This window comes from Eriocheir sinensis, chromosome 4 (genome assembly GCF_024679095.1).
Source record: "Eriocheir sinensis breed Jianghai 21 chromosome 4, ASM2467909v1, whole genome shotgun sequence".
In the NCBI taxonomy this organism is placed as follows: domain Eukaryota; kingdom Metazoa; phylum Arthropoda; class Malacostraca; order Decapoda; family Varunidae; genus Eriocheir; species Eriocheir sinensis.
The window spans coordinates 11438699-11458313 of NC_066512.1; the positions used below are offsets into that span (position 1 = coordinate 11438699).

Here is a 19615-nt window from a genome sequence, read left to right on the forward strand (position 1 = left end):
TAAAATCATGGCACAAATTTGGCCCGTCGCTGCTACCGGGTTAATTTTTCATCTTGCTAAATCAGCTTCCTCAAGGTAAGGCGTTCTGTATTGTCTGCACTAGTATCTTTTCTCCCTCCCTGATGCTATACATATACAGGGGCTTTGCCCACCACACATCCTGTGTGGGGGTTCCACACAAGCAGTCCTATTAGATAGTGTAGTTAAAGGCTCTTCATCTCATTGATTCCCCTCTTACTGACTACTACCTCTTAAATTTTGCCGTAATGTTGCCTCAATATTTTTTATCAATATTTTCATGCTGACTGGTCTTTTGAACTTGCTAACTGCATGCCTCCACCCCACCCACATCCCTCTTGTGCACAATTTTCTATTCTGGCTTATCCTTATGCTATATTCCAAATTCCTTATGCAAGAGTTAACAAAAATCTTTATCCTTTCATTAATAAACTCTGGAGCAGTCTTCCCTCATCTATATTTTCCTCCTGTCTGTGATGAACTCTTTCAAGAGGAAAGTATCATGACACCTCTTCATAGGAAATTGATCCTCTCTTATGGCTACTCAATTCTATTTTCTTTTACATAAGCATTACTTAGTGTTTTCTTTTCCTTGAGCTGCTTCCATACTATAGTGTTTTTCTTTTCCTTGAGCTGCTTCCATACTTACTGTGCTGGAAAAGAAAGTAAAGTATGGTTTGCAGAGGAACTTACCGGAGGACAGAATGTGCCTCGCACTGTGATTCCTGCTTCAGAATATTCCGAGATCTGTGCCAAGGCTTCCTTGCTGGTAACTCGCCACCTGAAAAAATATTTCCTTCTTTACATAGATATCACACTGAAAAACATACTGTGCTTCACAGTATATTGCATACTGTTTATAAATTTTAAATTACTTGTTTGCTTTTAACCTGCATTTAATCTGTGCAATTTCAGAGAGCATGACAAATTTATCACCATTAACCCTTAAACTGTACCAGACATCTTAAGATGACAGATGTTCCAAGCTGCATATCAAAAACTCCTGCGACGCCAGGGTAAAATCCAATGAACCTCCTGTTGCAACATCATGCCCCTCTCACACCACAATCTATCATTAGATTAATCAGCCTGTAGCAGTCATGGAAGGTTTTACTTTGTCATAATTTTTTGACACTAGCCAGCCCCCTGGCTCCCATGTTCGTGGCTGTGGGGGAGGAATTGGAGGTGGTAAAAAGGTGTTAGTGAAGAGAAAGATTGTACTAGACTGTGTTCAAAATGACATGATCCGAATTATAATCATGCAACCATCAACTTATACCGGTGTGAGGAAGCGTGACGTGTAAACACGCTCCTGGTGCTCAAGGTCACAGACTTGCTGCCAAATGTAAAGTTACCAGCAAACTTGTAAGTCATTGACACCTTCAGAAAGTATACCATTGATTGTAAACTGAGCAACCACTCTCATCACTCTCTGATGGTCCACAGTGGCAGGAAGACCAGGAAAGCAACAGTAGATATATGGAGAAGACTCAGCTGATGTACTGAGTGAGGGAGTGCTGTCAACTGGAGTGAGAGAGGAGGAGGGGGAGGCAGAGGGAGAACAGGAGCCTCAGATGCATAAGGCAATGCTTACTCCATGGATGATAAGTTGTAAGATAATGTTCACATATGATTGTAAAGTGTATTATTTTCCCTCTGATACCCACCCAACTCCCGCATCAATGGCCCTGCTCCCAAGAACACTTTCATCCACCCAGCATTGCCACATGAAGTAAACGAATTGTTTGTTTTTACATCGTTCAGTGCTCTACTTGTCTTTTTTGGGTTGTATGAGACAAAAAATTGTTTTCCAGCAAGATATTTTGCCATTCATAGTGCCCCCAGGAGCTGCCCAAAAATATTAATTGTTCTTGAATGATTGATCTTGATCGAGTCTTGCCTGCTGCCACAGATGGGATTTTTCAGGCACTGCCAAGTGGCATAAGACTACCCACATGCTGCTCTGAAGACCACCTACCAACCCGGACTCAGATTCTCTCTCTAAAAGAGGCTCAAAGATAAGCTCTGGGGGCAGCATGAGCCAAGCAAGATGGGCCACTATAAACACTTGCCTGCACCATAACAGGCTGGGGGGCCCAACTACCCAACTATCAGGCCCCACTGAGAAAGCCTACCAGCATTATAGGCCGAAACATAAAAGTGCTTAGGTTTGTGCAGTAATATCTTCAAACACATGGCACTATCATGCCTGTGCTATACCATGGGTCAGCAACCTGCTGCTGTTTAAGAAAAAAACTGTGAACCACCAGACAGCTTGTTTCACTGGGAGGGAGTGGTATGTAATATATATAGACACCATGTGTCAGGTGAGAGCAGCCTATCATGTTTACTTCATTCAGAATGCCAGCAGATGGCACTTGCAGGCTACCAAGCCAGCAGATTTTTCTTTGAGATATTGCAACTTGCAGTAACTATGTAATTGCCTTTCTGCATGTGCTACAAATAAAATTAACATTTGGTACTCTCACCTGAACGACGGTGTTATTGAGTATTACCTCCCAACATTTATTCTGAATTAATTTTCTCAAAATTAAGCTGGCACAGACAAAAACTGTGTTTAGTTAAAACATTATAGTCTATCGATTTTAACTTGAGCCCTTGGGCGCGACTCAGGCATTCCCCACCAGACCGCGCTGGTGCCACATCACTCCATTACTCTCCTCAGAGAGGGTTGCTATCTCTCTCTCTCTCTCTCTCTCTCTCTCTCTCTCTCTCTCTCTCTCTCTCTCTCTCATGGCTGTGCAGGGTACGAGTGAGATCTACTTGAGTTGAATGAGATCTACTTGAGTTGTCTATTGTGGCGTAACGCTGAATGGTGCGGCCTGGCGCCTGTTGCCAAGTTCCGTCAGGCGGCAACATGGCTCATTGCATGAGCCATGTTGCCAAGTGATATGGAAGGCTTACTAAGTTGTTGTCTTTCCCTCTAATCCCAAGCCATTCATAACACCATGCGTCGTATTATGAATATGTATATATTCCATAAATAGATAATATACAGACTAACAGTGAGACAGATCGCCATGTGCAGGTCATCGCTAGATCTGTAAACAATGGGTGTTTCCCTGGGCCAAGCCGCAGGGCTCAAGTTAGAGTCGATGGAGTATAGTATGTATCTTCTATCACTAAAAGCCTGAGTTTACAGTACCCTTTCGAGTTTTGCGCTGAGTTTTGCGATCCTTGAGTTTAGCGCTTGGTCCTAAATTCTTACCATCCTGACTTTCGAGCATTGCCACCCTGAGTTTCACGGTGCTTTGACATGTATGGGTCGCGTCTACCTACTGTCAGCGTCATACATGCTGCCTTAAAAGGCGGTGCCCAACCATTAGGGCTAAGAGTAACCGCGGTTGCCCGTATGCCCAACTGGGAGCGAGTTAATTGTTGGGTGTCCGTATGAATGGAAAACGGTTGTGGGTACGAGCGTGGGTAAGTGGGTACCTCACTGCTGTATGTAAACAACCAGACGACGGCAGTGGCTGAGGAGTGAGGAGCAGTGGAAGATGCGTAGTGCAGCGACTATGCCTGATGAATGAGCCTCCCATAACCCACTTAGCCAGGGGGTACCTCTTTGGCCGACTCGGTAAGGAGTGGCTCTCCCGTCACATTGGTCGCGGGTTCAATCTCAGCCCATGGAGCCGGCGAATACCCTCACCTTGTCTTGATTAATTTCTCGTGTGTTGTTTCGATACACACAGAGGTCGTGTTGGGAAATAGATAGAAAAACATGCTCTCGGGGCATGACAGTGGTGGCATAGCAGTGGGCATCCTCTCCTGCAGTTCTGTTGAGTTTCCCTGAAGGGGTGACAGGTAGGATGGCCCATGCTCCGAGAGTAATAGAAAATGGGAAGTGTTGGAGGTATGTCTCTACGGGGACATTGTGAAATAGTGCACCAAAATGGGTCACAGTCTAAAGGTCTCAACACACAGAAATTAATCTATATAGAGGGGAAGTCGTGTAGTGCGGCAACTATGCCTGATGAACGAGCCTCCCATAACCCACTTAGCCAGTGGGGTACCTCTTTGGCCGACTCGGTAAGGAGTGGCTCTCCCGACACGTTGGTCGCGGGTTCAATCCCAGCCCAGGCAGCCGGTGAATACCCTCACCTTGTCTTGATTAATTTCTCGTGTGTTGTTACGATACACGCAGAGGTCGTGTTGGGAAATAGATAGAAAAATATGCTCTCGGGGCATGACAGATGGTCCACCAATAGACTCGTAAAATGGACTGGCAGAGCTGGTTTGCTTACTTCTTGATTAACAAGATAAGAGAACACCCCGTGCTGTGGAACCACAGTCCAAAAAACTTTTCTCCAGTATATGAAAATTGTAGAACTCTTGGTGTTGTTTTCCTCTTTTTCTTCTTCTTTTGACCTGTAATGCATAGCAGCGACGGTGAAAAGTTATAGTGGAAAATAGCAAAAGGGCATAGAAAAACAAAATCAGGGAAAGAAAAGGATAGAAAAACACCTAAGTTCAGGGTGAAGTGAATAAGTGCACACTGCGAAGTAACTAAGTGCATGTTGTGAAGTATAAAAGTGTGGAGAAAGAGGACCTAAGAAGCGATATAAAGCATTACAAGTCAAAAGAAGAAGATGTTCCACTACACTGGTGCCGTTGTAATGGCAATACAGGGGGGTCGCCTGATATGCGAACTTGGGATATGCGAACCACCTCATATGCGACCTCCTTCCTCCCTCCCTCCCCCCCTTGGGGGGTGGAGCACGTGGGAGCGGTGACTTGACTCGGTAGTAAGAGAAAAGTTTTTTTTTCATTCATTTCATGTTCCCGACTTTGCTAACATCCATTTCCTACCAAATAATGAACTTGCTGTTACTCACTTCCCGAAGGAAGGGAAATAAACAATGGCGCAATCTGGCAACTCTACTCTGTGAGACGGCTCCACGTGTTCTCTTCATCAGTACGTCTAAAGCAGTTTTTTTTCATTCATTTCATGTTCCCGACTTCGCTAACATCCATTTCCTACCAAATAATGAACTTGCTGTTACTCACTTCCCGAAGGAAGGGAAATAAACAATGGCGCAATCTGGCAACTCTACTCTGTGAGACGGCTCCACGTGTTCTCTTCATCAGTACGTCTAAAGCAGCCATTGCTCTCACAAGCTGTGTCTGTGCTGTGTGCAAGCTAGCCTGTGGGCTATTGTTGTTGCTGTTGTTGTTATTATGGCGCCTCCAAAGAACTCGAAAAAGCAGTTTATTACATTGGAAACTAAGTTAAAAAAATGTGGCTGACCGCCCATATACCATTATTTACATGCTTTTTAAGGTTCCTAATATGCGAATTTGCGATATGCGAGGCTTTGAACCGCCCATATTCTCGCATATTAGACGACCCCCCTGTACCTCCAACACCATCACATCACATGGCAGCAACGGTCGGGTCCACCTTGGAGGAGGGGTCCACTACACTGGCCGGTGTTGCGAGAAATATCTCCCCGCGGAAATTATTCATTCTTGTGTCCACCACGCATGCGTGTTGTAGGAATACACAGCTTTTAAAAGTATTAATTTGCCTGGTTGTGTTCTAGTTTGTCCATTTGTGATCTTTGTGAGCGGTGAGGGAAATATGGAAACGGTAAGCAAGTTGAACCTCTCTGCGAGCTATTTTGCGGCTGCGGCGGCAGTTTACGTTCCATAGGCATTGAAAAGTCAATCATGATATTAGTGATTTAATGATTTATAACAGAAAGTTAGCAGATTATATCATAACACACAAAACTACCAGAAGCTATAGGCTTGTCCAAATGTACTGCGAGCTACCGCCCTTACTTTAGCAGACGACACCACGTGGATCACAAACGTGTTCTGAGAACTGCCAGTCAATTGTAAGGCAGCCGCCTTCAACTGCGGCTTCAAAACGACCTGTTCTCACTTCCCATTTGCTGCCAATTACCGTACGCATTTTGAGATAACAAGGGAGTAAAGTCGACAAAATTGTGATAACAAGGGAGTAAAGTCGAAAAAAAAGTCAGTTTTTTCCACGGGTCGGAACCAATAAGTGCTTTTCATGGATTTCAATACCTCGAGTTTCGTGATCCTCGAGTTTAGCGCTATACCTCGAGAGGGTACTGTACTTCCCTTTCTATTAGCTTGATAAAAAGATGAGGCAACTTATGTTGCCAGGTTTTCCCATCAATAGCTTTGTTTTGCAAGAAATAAAGCAAGGAGAGCAATGCTTCTTCGCTACACTTTCATCGAAATTTATTTAAAGTGGTTTCAATGAAATATTGAAGCAATTTCCCTCCCTCACAGTCCTTTTAGACTCTAGAGGTATTGTATTTCCATCTCCTTGATGCTGAGGGACCACATGGCACAGCACTGCCTTCCATCCACTGTCCCCCCATTAGTTTGACAATTGTTGCAGGAAAATTGAGTTAAATATACTAGAAATATTTGTGGCCACTTAGATAGCATAATCTGATCAATGGCTCCCAGCATGTGTTCACTCAGAGTAAATCTTCACTAATCTGTCATTTTACAAAAAGGTCTAAGAAGTGCCAGATAAGGACAAAAATGATAATTTGACACATTTCTATGTAATACTTGCTGCCTTACATATTTATCAGTAATATTTGCTTCTACAACAGTGAAACCATTCCATAAGAGTCAAGAATGAAAGCTAAAGCCACCCTGGCCAAGTTTGCACAACAGCCTGGCAATCTCTGTCTACCAGTGAAAGTCTTTTTGACAAGAATCTTGTGTTCTCTTCTTAATACTTTTACTTGACTCCACACCTTGGCATGTTGCAGGATATGTACAGCAAGATGTCACTGATGACCATCACTTACCTTGCCTGCTGAGGGAAGTCATTAATTTCAAGTTCTTCTTCATACTTATGATGAGTTTCTTCTGCTGTCTCCTCCTCTTCCTCCTGGTCATCACGTGGCTGATAGTTCAGTTTATTGTTGAGTTTCTGGGCCATCTGAATAAAATTACCAAGAAATATGTATTAGATAGATAGTAACTGGTTTGCAGTAGTGAAATCCATGTTGGCGAAATCCCATTTAACCCTATAGAGTTCCCCCCTTGAATCCCTTTAAACTTTTTTAGTGATATAACAAGTATGAGTAACATCAATCTACCTGTTCTGCAACAGTTTTGGCTGATATAGTGGGTTGCATAGCAGCTCCTCCCTTTAGGATAAACTCAGCAGCCTGCTGACTGGCACCCTTTGCCTCCTTGCCAATATTGTGCTGAAGATTGATGCGCTGAGCCAGTCTGCGTGCCAGTTCTAACTTGTCTGAGGCTGAGGGACCACCGAAGGGCATGCCAGCTAAACTATCTGAGTTTGATGACACTTCAGGGGCCTGAAAGAACAGAACTTTAATATATATCTGAAATAAAAATGAACTCAATCAAGACGAGTACTTCTGCCACTGCTTTCTCTTACACACACACACACCAACTGAACCATTAAATTAAAGACCAGTTTCTTTGACAAGTGTAATGTGCAAGATTGTGAAAGTATAATAAAAAATCAATGGGTCGAAAATTTAGAAAAAGAAAACATGATAAATGGGCAGTTTAGATTTAGAAAAGAGAAATCGGGTGTCACTAACTTACTATGTTTCTACTCAAGAGCAATAGACATGGTGCAAGAGAGAGAAGGGTGGGCTGATTGTGTATATCTCAATTTGAAAAAAAAGCTTTTGACAAGGTTCCGCACAAAAGGTTAATCTGGAAACTACAGCAGTGGGGAGGAATGGGCGGAAAGGTTATTGAGTGGATGAAGGATTACTTAACGGGTAGAGAAATGAGGACAGTGATTAGAGAGGAGAAATCAAATTGGAGGAGCAGAGAGTGAAGTTCCCCAAGGCTCTGTTCTGGCACCAATAATGTTCATAATATATATATATATATATATATATATATATATATATATATATATATATATATATATATATATATATATATATATATATATATATATATATATATATATAAATGATATGCCAAAGGGTATAAAAAGTTATATGAGCCTTTTTGCAGATGATGCAAAATTAATAAGAAAAGTGAGGACGGAGGAAGATCGTGAGGAGCTGCAAAAAGACCTGGACAGAGTGTATAAATGGAGACAGTTATGGGAGATGGAATTTAATGCAAACAAGTGCCATGTTATGGAAATGGGGAAAGTATAAAAAGACCAAGGAAAACATACAGGATGGGAGAAGAAAACTTAAAAGTGGTACATGAAGAAAAAGATTTGGGAGTAACGATGCAAGACACAATATCCCCAGAAAAGCACATAAACAAGCTGTTTGGAGAAACCTACAAGATGATGCAAAATATAAGGGTATCATTCCATTTTAATGATAAAGAAATGATGAAAATAATAACAATAATGATAAGACCAAAGCTTGAATATGCTGCAGTTGTGTGGTCGCTTCACAAAAAGAAGGATATCAGAAAGCTGGAAAGGATGCAGACAATTGCAACTAGAATGGTCCCAGAACTCTCGAATATGACGTATGAAGACAGATAGAAGGAGATAGACTTGACGGCACTGGAACAAAGAAGGGAGAGAGGAAATCTGATCACGCTGTATAAGTTGGTAAATGAGTTTGATGAAGTGGATAGAGATGATCTCTTCTTAACTGTGAGAACACAGGGGCAGAGAGGACATAGAAAGGAATTTAATAAAGGAACCTGTTGGAGTGACCTAAAAAAGTATAGTTTTTCAAATACAAGTGTTATTAACACATGGAACAGCTTGCGGGAAGAGGTGGTGGAAGCGAACAGTGTCCAACAAATGAAGGAAAGACTGGATAAATGCAGATATGGAGATGAGACTATTAGAGCTTAGCTCGGGCTTGGTAGACTACAAATAGGTAAATACACACACACACACACACACACAGAAAACATCAGCTGACCGGGCCGCTGCACAGCAGAAATAGCTTTAGCCTAATTCGCTCAAGTCTGCCCCGTGGGCGCAGAGCAGAGCCAGCCACGTCGGGCAGCACCCTGCTCCGCCAAATTGTTTCCCATGTAATAGCTGCTTTAACCATTATCACCAAGGAACCCAGCACACTGGTGACTGGCGCACCATGGCGGTGTTGTGGTTTGTGTTTCGTGTTCACTCCGTGCCTCGGCTCCAACGTGTGGCGCGTCTTCTTCTTGTGACCTGTATGGTTTTATCGCTTTGCATGTCCTTCTCCTCTCTTCTGCTTATTCACACTTTCCTTTTCTATTGCATCACACTTCATTATTTAAATCAATCAATATTTGTACCTTCGGCATAAACTGAGCAGGGGTAAATTTTTGGCATTTTCTAAGTGAAAGAAGTGCGCATTATACACCGCAAAATGCGGTATATTTCATTCTGGGGACATCTGGGAACTATTGTGTCAAACGGTGTTTTGGGTGTTGTTTTCATACCTGTAACAATAACCCCTAGGCCTACCAAAAATTAACCACCGGGGTATAAGACGTAGGATGAATTTTCGAATCTTCTTTTTTTAAAAAAGTGTCTTATACGGCGGGAAATATGGTATATATATTTTTTCCGCTAAATACTGATTGTATCCCAATGGAATTTGGGGATCTTATACTTAAGGTACAAAGACATACATACCCAAATCCATGAGAATCTGAAAAGAATGAATGTCACCTCCTAAGTAACTACCGTCGCCTCCCCTTAATGTCCGGGAATGGGCCATAGCCTACAGACTCTAGTGACTCATGATTCTCAGAGTTTTGTGGTTCTCAGACAGGTGCTTCAGAGGCTGTTAGTTTCATCGTCATAATAAATTAACCCTCTCGCGCACGATGATGTGTTTCGCGTCATCAAAGGGTAAAAGGTCCTGATTAGAAATTAAGTTTTCGGTGAAAGTGCATCAAATTTGGGAGCGTCATTTGTTGGGATAAGTTTCTTAATGGTAACATATGGCAACCTTTCTAAGGAGCGTAGATGAGGAGCTTTGAGCGATTTTTATTTGTTATCCTACTCTGACGGGAGAGGAAAAAATACAGTTTTCTCAGTGTAACTCTGGAACTAATAGGTGTATGAGAAATTTGAGGATACCACAAGAATCCTTACTAAATTCCACTTCGAAACATATATTTGGCTAAAAAAGTTGGCCCACAAAATTTCAAGCTAGCGAGTGGGAAAGAGTTGGTACTTCGGATTTATTGTCTACAATACTCTATAGGGAGACTTTAAACAAGTTTGTATTGTTTATATATATATTTTACTCTATTTTTATTTGCGCATGTTCTACTACAAGTCTTTATGAAGCCATTGATACCAAATTTATTGGGGTACGATATATCTGTGAGGGTAAAATACGTCCAGGAATGTAGAGTATTGCGGTGGCAAGAAAAGGCCGGTCGGGCCTGAGAAATGTATGATGAGCAGAACAGAAACTTATTGGAAACTTACGGTGCACAAGAGGGTTAATAAATTTTGAGGAAATAGTGTGTGAGTTGCATGTATGTAGTTTGTCATTAAAAATAAGAAAATTTGTCTTAAGAGAGTATGCTGAACTACTCTCAGGTGTTAATGAGACAATAGGGATATGGAAAGTGAGGATATGATAATGTCTTTGATGGGCTTGTAGCACCTTCTTGCATCCCATTTATACCTCAATGGAAGTGGCTTCACCCATTTCAGCAGGTGCCTACCAGCCTACTCCTTGTACATCTAACTATTAAGTACTTTGAGCCTGTTTAACATTAGCTCACAGCTCTTCCCTTCTGTTGTTGATGTTATTCTTTTTTTACCTGTTTCTTTAAAGAATTTTTTTTTATTTAATTTGAATTTTTATCTCGAATTTTTGGGAAAACTTGAAATTTCAGTATTTTTCCTTTATTTTTTTTTAGACCAGAAGAATTTAGTGAGTCAAGTAACTTTAACAACCAAAATGAAGAGGAAGGAGGCTAATTTCTGTGGAATTTTTCAAAAATACAATTGTTTGAAAGGAAACGTGTTTTTTCTCGATCCGAAAATGGGGTTAGCTACACCCCAGGTTTGTGTATGTGTGACAAAAACTGAAGGTTTGAGTTCCCGGGTTAAGGACCATATTTATGAGTTTATCCAAAAATTGCTCATTTTCTGTTTTCATCCATATAGATTAAAGAGGAACTTGTGTAGAAATTGGTGGTGTAACTCAAATATTCCAACAAGGTTTAGTTCCTTCTGTTTTAAAGAGCTTTTAGTTATTTTTGATGTGCTTGGGTGGCCCCTCTGGTGATTTCAAAATCCTCATGCATTTGCTATGAGATTTTGCGGTAGAATAATGGTATACGTTTCATTCCACTTGGAAACTACGATGATGTGGTATCACTGTGAAAGGAAATGGACCCATTTGGATAGGGTGATAAGCCAAGAGCTAAGCTATACTCTGTTCATTCGAAGTATGCATCTGGCTCCTAGCATGGTTTTGTATCGATGCCCGTGATAGGCTATCTGATCACAATCCTCGCTCACAGGCGCTGCTCATGATTGGCTGTCCTGTTGTGTGCTCAGTCACGGGGCTCTCTGGTGTTATGTTTCTATATTATTTCCTGTAGCTCACCTACTGTACAAGATACAGTACTTTGGTAGAAAGAAAAGCATTCTGAACACGATAGTGTAAACAGATTATAGATAAAACCATGACATAAGCGAAACACCGAACATCTCGCATTCCACAGCAGTGATTCTCGCTGTACACGATACTCGCCGCTACTCATAAACATTCCAGAATTGTTCTTTCAATTATACTTGCCATTATTTTTTTTGTTTTGTTTTACTGAGTTGTGACATATGTATTTATGCTCTACAATGATTACTGAGTCTTTTTTTCTTTCTACCACAATAGTGTAGGTGAGCTACAGGAAATAATATAGAACCATAACACCAGAGAGGCCCGTGACTGAGCACATAACTGGACAGCCAATCACGAGCAGCGCCCATGAGCGAGGATTATGATCAGATAGCCTATCATGTGCATCGTTAAAAACCCTCTAGGAGCCAGAAGCACGGTCGAGTGAACAGAGTATAGTACGAGAGCTGCCCATTGTTTTGTCATGAGGGAAAATATTTACGCCTCGCTGTCCTTCACTCGTTATCATACATACTTTTACAATGCCAAGAAGAAGCAGACACACTAAGAAAGAACTGGATATGCTAGGAATGCCAGAGCAGCGTGGGAGAGAAGGAAAGAAGAGAGAACGAGATGCCATATGTCCAGTCTGCCCCTCTTCCAGTGCTGCCTGTAGCCCTGTTATTCCCTCAGCCTGTCTCCTATCTATCCTTCATGCCACCGTTTCAATAAGCTTCCACATCTACCTACAAACCACAGCCATTATGTCCAGAGTAACAGCAGAACAGCATGCACCAAATACAGTGGTACCTTGGAATACGAGTTTAATTCGTTCCAAGACCGAGCTCGTAAACCAATTTACTCGTATTCTAAAACGACTTTTCCTATTGAAATTAATGGAGTTCCACTTAATTCGTTCCAGGCCCAAAAAATTTTGAAAAAAATTAAATATATAGGTATATTTTTTTAGAATGCAAATTGTGGATGTAGAACGACCGTACTGCATAGCAAGCTGAGACACACAAACACCCCTTTCAGACTTTTCAATGATCTCTTTCTTATCTTCAATTGTTATTGATCCTTTTTTCCTTCTCTCACTGCCTTCAGTGGCACCTGTCTTCCTCTTGGGCGCCATTGTGTGTTATGTGGGTGAAAATACTCAAAGAAGTGATCAGAAAGAACGTCAGTTCACCCGCCCAACATGTACACTGACTGTGTACATGTGCTTGGCCGACCAATAACTTGGGCGGCTGCCACGAGATTGCCGTCGTCGCGTGGGATTTTCAAAACAGTCACAGGCGGATGCTTGCCATTTCCTCACATTTGCTAGTATTCTAGTTTATCGCTCGTACTCTAAATCGATTTTTTACGAGTTGAAATGCTCGTATTCTAATTTACTCATACACTAAGTTACTCATATTCCGAGGTTCCACTGTACTTTAGTCACAGGTAGTGAACCTGCAAATAATCAGTTTTCATCGCTTCTACTTCCTTATCAAGCAGTATCATGTGAAGTAGATGATACATCAACAATAATTATGTTCAGCATGGCAGCAATGGAAGGGATGGGAATGGAAGGATAGGAAGGAAGAAGTAGAAAAGCTAAACATAGGAGAAGACGAAAAGTTGATGGAGAGTGAGTCCTACCAACCAGGGGAGAACTGGCACCACTAACACGCATACACACCCGTACATCATACACCAATCTGGCACAATGTATTGTGTAATAAGTAATATTTGCTATATTTTGAGAGACTGGAATGTGTTGTCTATGAGTCCTGATATGTAATAATCCTTATTACCCAAATATACTCAGGTGTTTTTCATAACAAAGGGACTCAAAACTTTTGAAGTGTTTTCTCAAAACCAACATTTTTTAACTTCAACGTGTAAAGGCTCTGATAGTGCCAATCGAATAGCAACTAGTTTTGGCCATTAGGTTTGAGAGTCAAAGGAGAAGACCTGGGCGCTAGAATATTACTCTATCTTAACCCTTTCCATCCGTGACGCAGACATCAGCGTCACAGTATGGAAAGGGTCAAGAGGAAATGGAAGAGAATTAATCCTCTTCTAAACCTCTCAATCCTCCTCTAAATTCCTCTTAATCCTCCTAAGAGGTTTAGAAGAGGATTAAGAGGTTCAGAAGAGGACTAACCCTTTCCATACGGTGACGCCGTCGGACGCCGATGTCGGCGTCACCGGAGTGAAGGGGTTAATATCTTGGATTATAATGAAAGTTCAATTACAAAAAAAATGAGCAAAAGAAAAAAATCATCAATGGCCTAATATTTACAATTTCAAAATTTTCTGGCGGCTGTGCTTAGTAGATATGATAAACAACAAAACTGTGGTAAATAAAATAAACTGATATTGTTATTGACGAAGCCTTAGCAAATTTAAGTTTGGCATTTTCTCTTAACATCAACAAAAGCATGGAAAGGACTAACTTAAAAAAAAAAAAAGAATACTGAATTAATGTATGCTCATTACCAACAAAATGATGTGTCAGCCAACCTTGTAAGTTGAATATTAACGAAATTTGTAAATATGGTCCTTAAGCCTGTCAAACCTAGTGACACAAAAACTGACTAGAAAAGAATTGCTGGCCACAATACTGTTTCATTGGAGCACATTCAGTTGCTAATTTTCAAATTGATACAGAAACTAAACAATCTCATTCAAAATAGGATTACCTTGATTTCCTTGACAGTCCTCTTTGTGTTGAGCATACTCTCTATCTGCTGGTCAATGTCTTGCTCAATATCTTCATCATCAGAGTCTGCCAATCCAAGTGCAGCCTTCTCGAACTTCTTCTTTTCTGATGCAAAGTTAGCTTCAGACTCATCAAACTTATAACCCTTACCATGAAAACCACCACCTGTTTTAACTTTCTTGCCTTCTCCTTCCAGCTTTTGCTTGTATTCATCAAAAAGTTTCTGTAATGAAAGAACAGTATATTAATTGCCTTGCTTCCCCGCCTCATCCCCCCCCCCCCCCCCTATCTTTCTCTCTCTCTCACACACACACACACACACACACATGCACAAAAATGTTGGCAACAGGCAGAGTGACAGCATGAGCGGCTTCCATCCTGGCGGGCTGCCATGAGGAAACTGACCTGGAGTCAGACCGTCAGTACACTGACAACATCGGAAAACAGTGTTGTGTTGTGGTATTTATACAAAACCATTGTTATTATTTTAAAAACAAATCAATATTAGCAATATATACCCTTATTAGATTATTAAATCATTAAGTAAATTCATTCAGAAGTAGTAAAGAGCTGTCATATGAGAGGATGAAAAAGGTGTTGGGACTGTGTGGCAGAATGAACTGACCTGCAGGAACCAACACAAAAATGATCTGGGCAATCTGGTTTCAATATGAATGCTAGATTCTTCAAATTGAAACTGAGAATACGATGTTCAGTTATGATATATGCAGCGTAGAGCCCAAAAGTGTACAGTATACTAATGATCTTGGTGCTACCATCTTGTCAAACCTAAAATTCAACTAACAATGCACTGAGGCAACAAATAAAGTGAGGAGTATGTTGGGCTTTTTAACAAAAGAATATTGTACACAACTTTCTAATCATTTATTTTCTTACAGAAAGGGAGGCAGTGGTAAAATGCAAAGAAAAACAAAAGTCCATCAGCACTGCTCCAGCAAGGAAAAAGGAACAAGAGTCCAAACAAGAGGTGTCTTGATACTCTCCTCTTGAAAGAGTTCAAGTCAGGAGGAAATACATATGGAGGAAGGCTATTTCAGAGTTAACCAGCAGAAGGGATAAAAGAATGAAGATGCTTGTCAACTCTTGCGTAAGGGATTTGGATAGAATAGGGATGAGCAAGAGTAAAAATCTGTGTGCAGTGGTGCCAGAGGAGGGGGGGAGGCATACAGTTAGCAAGTTCATGTGGTGCCCCGTAGGGCGCTGCATCTACCAACACAGATGCAGTAACATCACCTGACCCAGTACGAGCATCACAAATAAATAAAGAAGAAGAAAGCGATGTAGAACGTTAGAATTCATTTAATAATAAGAACAATTTGAAGAACAGAACAGCGAGGCGACAGTGTGAAGAACAAATCATTATCGAAACACACAGGAAGTAAAAAGGGGCGTCTCAGGCCACCATACAGCCGGCGCTCTGCCGGCTTCCCGAAACCACCCACTTCACCCAACGACAGCACCGCGCCACAGGTTATAAGGACGAGAATCATGTAAACTGAAGCCATGTATAATAAGACTACTCATGAATATTCACTCTTATGTACTATGACCATAAAGGATGTAGCCATATCATAGAGTTAGGGGTGCACCCTCAGAGGAAAAGCCTTATGTGTACAAACAACAGTTATGACGTAGTAGTGACGTATAGTGACGTAGACAACCGCCCATATAAGGGGTTCCCTCAGCATACTCGAGGCAGAACTATAAATAATTCTGACCGACACTCACGTGTCCCTCTCTTTTCAAGACACAACATGTGTCGTGTGTTCATCTACGCTGTCGTGAGTAGAAAGTGAAGTGTTGTACCAGAAAGGAAAGCGCACTAGTCCATTGTGTATAGTGGTCCTGTCTAGTATATAAGAATATTATGTCATTTGTCGCAAGTACAAATTTGTGTTAAATCTCCTTGAGAGCCCAGCAGCAGGCCACAACATTCAGAAGACCAGTCAGCATGAAAAAAACAGTAAAAGATAGAAAGAAATGCAACACTGAAATGGAATTTAAGAGGTAGAAGACTGTCAGGAAGAAAAGGGGGGTTGATGTGATAAAGAGCCTTCGTGTGAGCCCAACCACACACGAGATGTACACTCCATACGAGGGCAGACAAGGGTAATTGTATATGGGCAACATCTGAGAGGGGGAAAAGAACTGGTGGAGATGATACAGAATGCCTAACCTCAAGGAAGCTGATTTAGCAATAGATGAGCTATGAAGTTTCCAGTTAAGATCATGAGAATGTTTATCGTAGAAGAAGGGGACAGCTGAGTGTTATTAAAGAATAGGCGATAGGTACTTGGATGACTGTGTCGAGTTGACAGGTGAAGATACTTGGATGACTGTGTCGAGTTGACAGGTGAAGATACTGATTTTTTGAGGCATTAAAGAACACCCAAGTTCCTCCTGTCCCATTCAGAAATGATAGCAAGGTGTGAGGTTAAGTGTTCTGCAACTTCCAGCCTAGAGTCATGTAGTTTGTGAAGGAAGGGTCTTCTGTTAAAATATGTTGAGTAATGTAGAATAGGGTAGTCAGCATAGGAGCGGATAGGACAGTTTATTTTGGAAAAATCAATCAATCAATCAATGGGGGCATAAACTACCACCCTACGACGCCAAACATGGGGGTCCCTCCGGGCAAGTCTCCATGCAGGTCCCCTCTCATGCTAAGTACCACCTGGCAGGATCTATCAACTTGCTCAAGCCATGAACTCTGTGGGTGTCCACTTGGCCTTCTCCGATCAGAGTTGTCTCTTACAGAAACAACCCGATGAGCAGGGTCAGCTTTTGGGTTGTGTGCCACATGCCCACACAGCCAGAATTGATGTTGACAGACTATGCAGGTAATACATGTTGAATCAATCTCATGGATTAATCGCCAGTTTGACACAGTCATTCCAGCAATATCCTATGATTTTGCATAGACACATATTACCAGGCATCAATCTGCCTTTCCATGTCACTATTTAGTGTCCATGTCTCACAGACTTTGGGGAAGACATTCTGCATAAGTACTGACATCACTGTATACTCATGCTGAGTGAGTCCATAACACCGTGGGTCAAGCCAGTTTGCCATAAGACTTCCTGGTGAAACCCGCTGTTGTCCTCTACTATGCTACCAAGGTATGTGAAATTTTGCAAAATATCAATGTCCTTTCCACACGCATGAACAGACTGTACTATTTCATCTAGCAAGCCTCTAAACACTCGTACCTCGGTCTTGACTCAGGAGACCTGGCGTCTCAAGGGCTTCGCCTTCTCGTGCAAGGTCTTGAGAGCCATCACCAGTGACTTCGCAAGGATTACTGCATCATTGGCAAAAACAAGGTCTGTGACCCTGGTATTGCCAACAGATGCTCCACAATGACTGAGTCCTTGACTCTGCCTAGTACCCAGTCCATACAAGTGTTGAAAAGCGATGGGGCAAGGACACAACCCAACCTTACTCCCATGTTCACGGAAAAGAAGCCGGACTCCCCACCCCAGCCCATACTTCACAGCACTCTCAGTCCTGGAAAGCAGTCAAGTCAACAGACCAATGGTTCTTGCAAGAATATTGCAGAATTGCAGGAGATCCCAGAATGCCTCACAATGCAGTGAATCAAACACCTTCTTGAGATCAACATTGTCTGCAAGCATCCCCTGTTGAAGCTCACACCAGCACTCCAGCATTACATGAAGCAATAGGATATGGTCAGTGTTGATTTACCAGGCATGAGCCAAGACTGGTCAGGCCTTTGCAACTTCAGTGGCTGGCTGAAAATCTGCATCAACAAGTGATTGGTATAGCACATATCCTTGCTTTCCAAACTACCCTCCAACGGTTTTTATCCTTCTTTCTGTACCTTTATCTCCAGTTTCCTCTCTGACTGATCTATCACTGCTGTGGTAGACGGTCACTGTTCTTCCCCTAAACCTATCAACAGTGGTGTTCCTCAGGGCTCTGTTCTATCTCCCACTCTCTTTCTATTTTTCATTGATGATCTTTCCAAAACGAACTGTCCTATCCATTCTTACGCCGATGACTCTACTCTGCATTTCTAAACTTCTTTTGATAGAAGGCCAACTCCACAGGAACTAGATGATTCCAGGCTGGAGGCTGCAGAACGCTTAACCTCAGACCTTACTATCATTTCCGATTGGGGCAAGAAGAACCTGGTGTCCTTCAACGCTTCAAAAACTCAATTTCTTCACCTAATCAACTCGACACAGTCTTCCAAACATCTATCCCCTATTCTTCAACAACACTCAGCTGTCACCTTCTCCTACACTAAACATCCTTGGTCTATCCTTAACTCAAAATCTGAACTGGAAATTCCATACCTCCTCTCTCACTAAATCAGCTTCCTCGAGGTTGGGCATTCTGTATCTTCTCCGCCAGTTTTTCTCCCCCGCACAGATGCTGTCCATATACAGGGACCTTGTCCATCCTCATATGGAGTGTGCATCACATGTGTGGGGGGGCTCCACTCACACAGCTCTATTGGACAGAGTGGAGTCTAAGGCTCTTCGTCTCATCAACTCCCCTCCTCATACTGACAGTCTTCTACCTCTTAAATTCTGCCGCCGTGTTGCCTCACTTTCAATCTTCTATCGACATTTTCATGCTGACTGCTCTTCTGAACTTGCTAACTGCATGCCTCCCCCCCTCCCGTGGCCCCGCTGCACTCGACTTTCTACTCTAGCTCATCCCTATACTATCCAAACCCCTTATGCAAGAGTTAACCAGCATCTTCACTCTTTCATCCCTTACACTGGTAAACTCTGGAACAGCCTTCCTTCGTCTGCATTTCCTCCTGCCTGTGACTTCACCTCCTTCAAGAAGAGTGTATCATGCCATGTTTTGTCTGTGTAAGGTGTTAGTGCCAAAAACAACAATGCCCATTTTGAATCTACACCAACAATGGCCGTCTCACATTTACAGCATCAAGACAACAATCTTACAGACTTTATGTAAATTTTATATTTTAGCATTATTTTCATTTGTAATTGTTATGTAATAATTTACAAACATATATATTTCATTCTGGGGACATCTGGGAACTAGTATCAAACAGAGGTGTTTTGGGTGTTGGTCTCATACCAGTAACAATAACCCCTAGGCCTACCAAAATCTAACCATCGAGGTATAAGACGCAAGGTGATTTTTCGAATCTTCTTTTAAAATAAAGTGACATATGGGAAATACGGTAAACAACAATGTATCATGAGCACAATGGTAGGCTCAGCTTTCCTAATTATTATCTGGTAGTTTGCTAATATTGGTTAAGAGTATGACATTTCAGTGTGCTGAAAAACTGAAAATC

At 41.8% G+C, this 19615-nt stretch overlaps 1 protein-coding gene across 1 annotated transcript in view; it reads right to left on the reverse strand.

The window, feature by feature from the left end:
- The window catches only part of LOC126982185 (probable ATP-dependent RNA helicase DDX46), a 94301-nt gene that overhangs the window by 5559 nt on the left and 69127 nt on the right, over nt 1-19615 (reverse strand). Inside the window, exons 14-17 of the mRNA XM_050834033.1 lie at nt 14273-14515; nt 7137-7361; nt 6843-6976; nt 712-799 (exon numbers count right to left, since the gene is read on the reverse strand). Of these exons, the coding sequence (XP_050689990.1) occupies nt 712-799; nt 6843-6976; nt 7137-7361; nt 14273-14515 (690 nt within the window). The remainder of the gene's footprint in view (nt 1-711; nt 800-6842; nt 6977-7136; nt 7362-14272; nt 14516-19615) is intronic.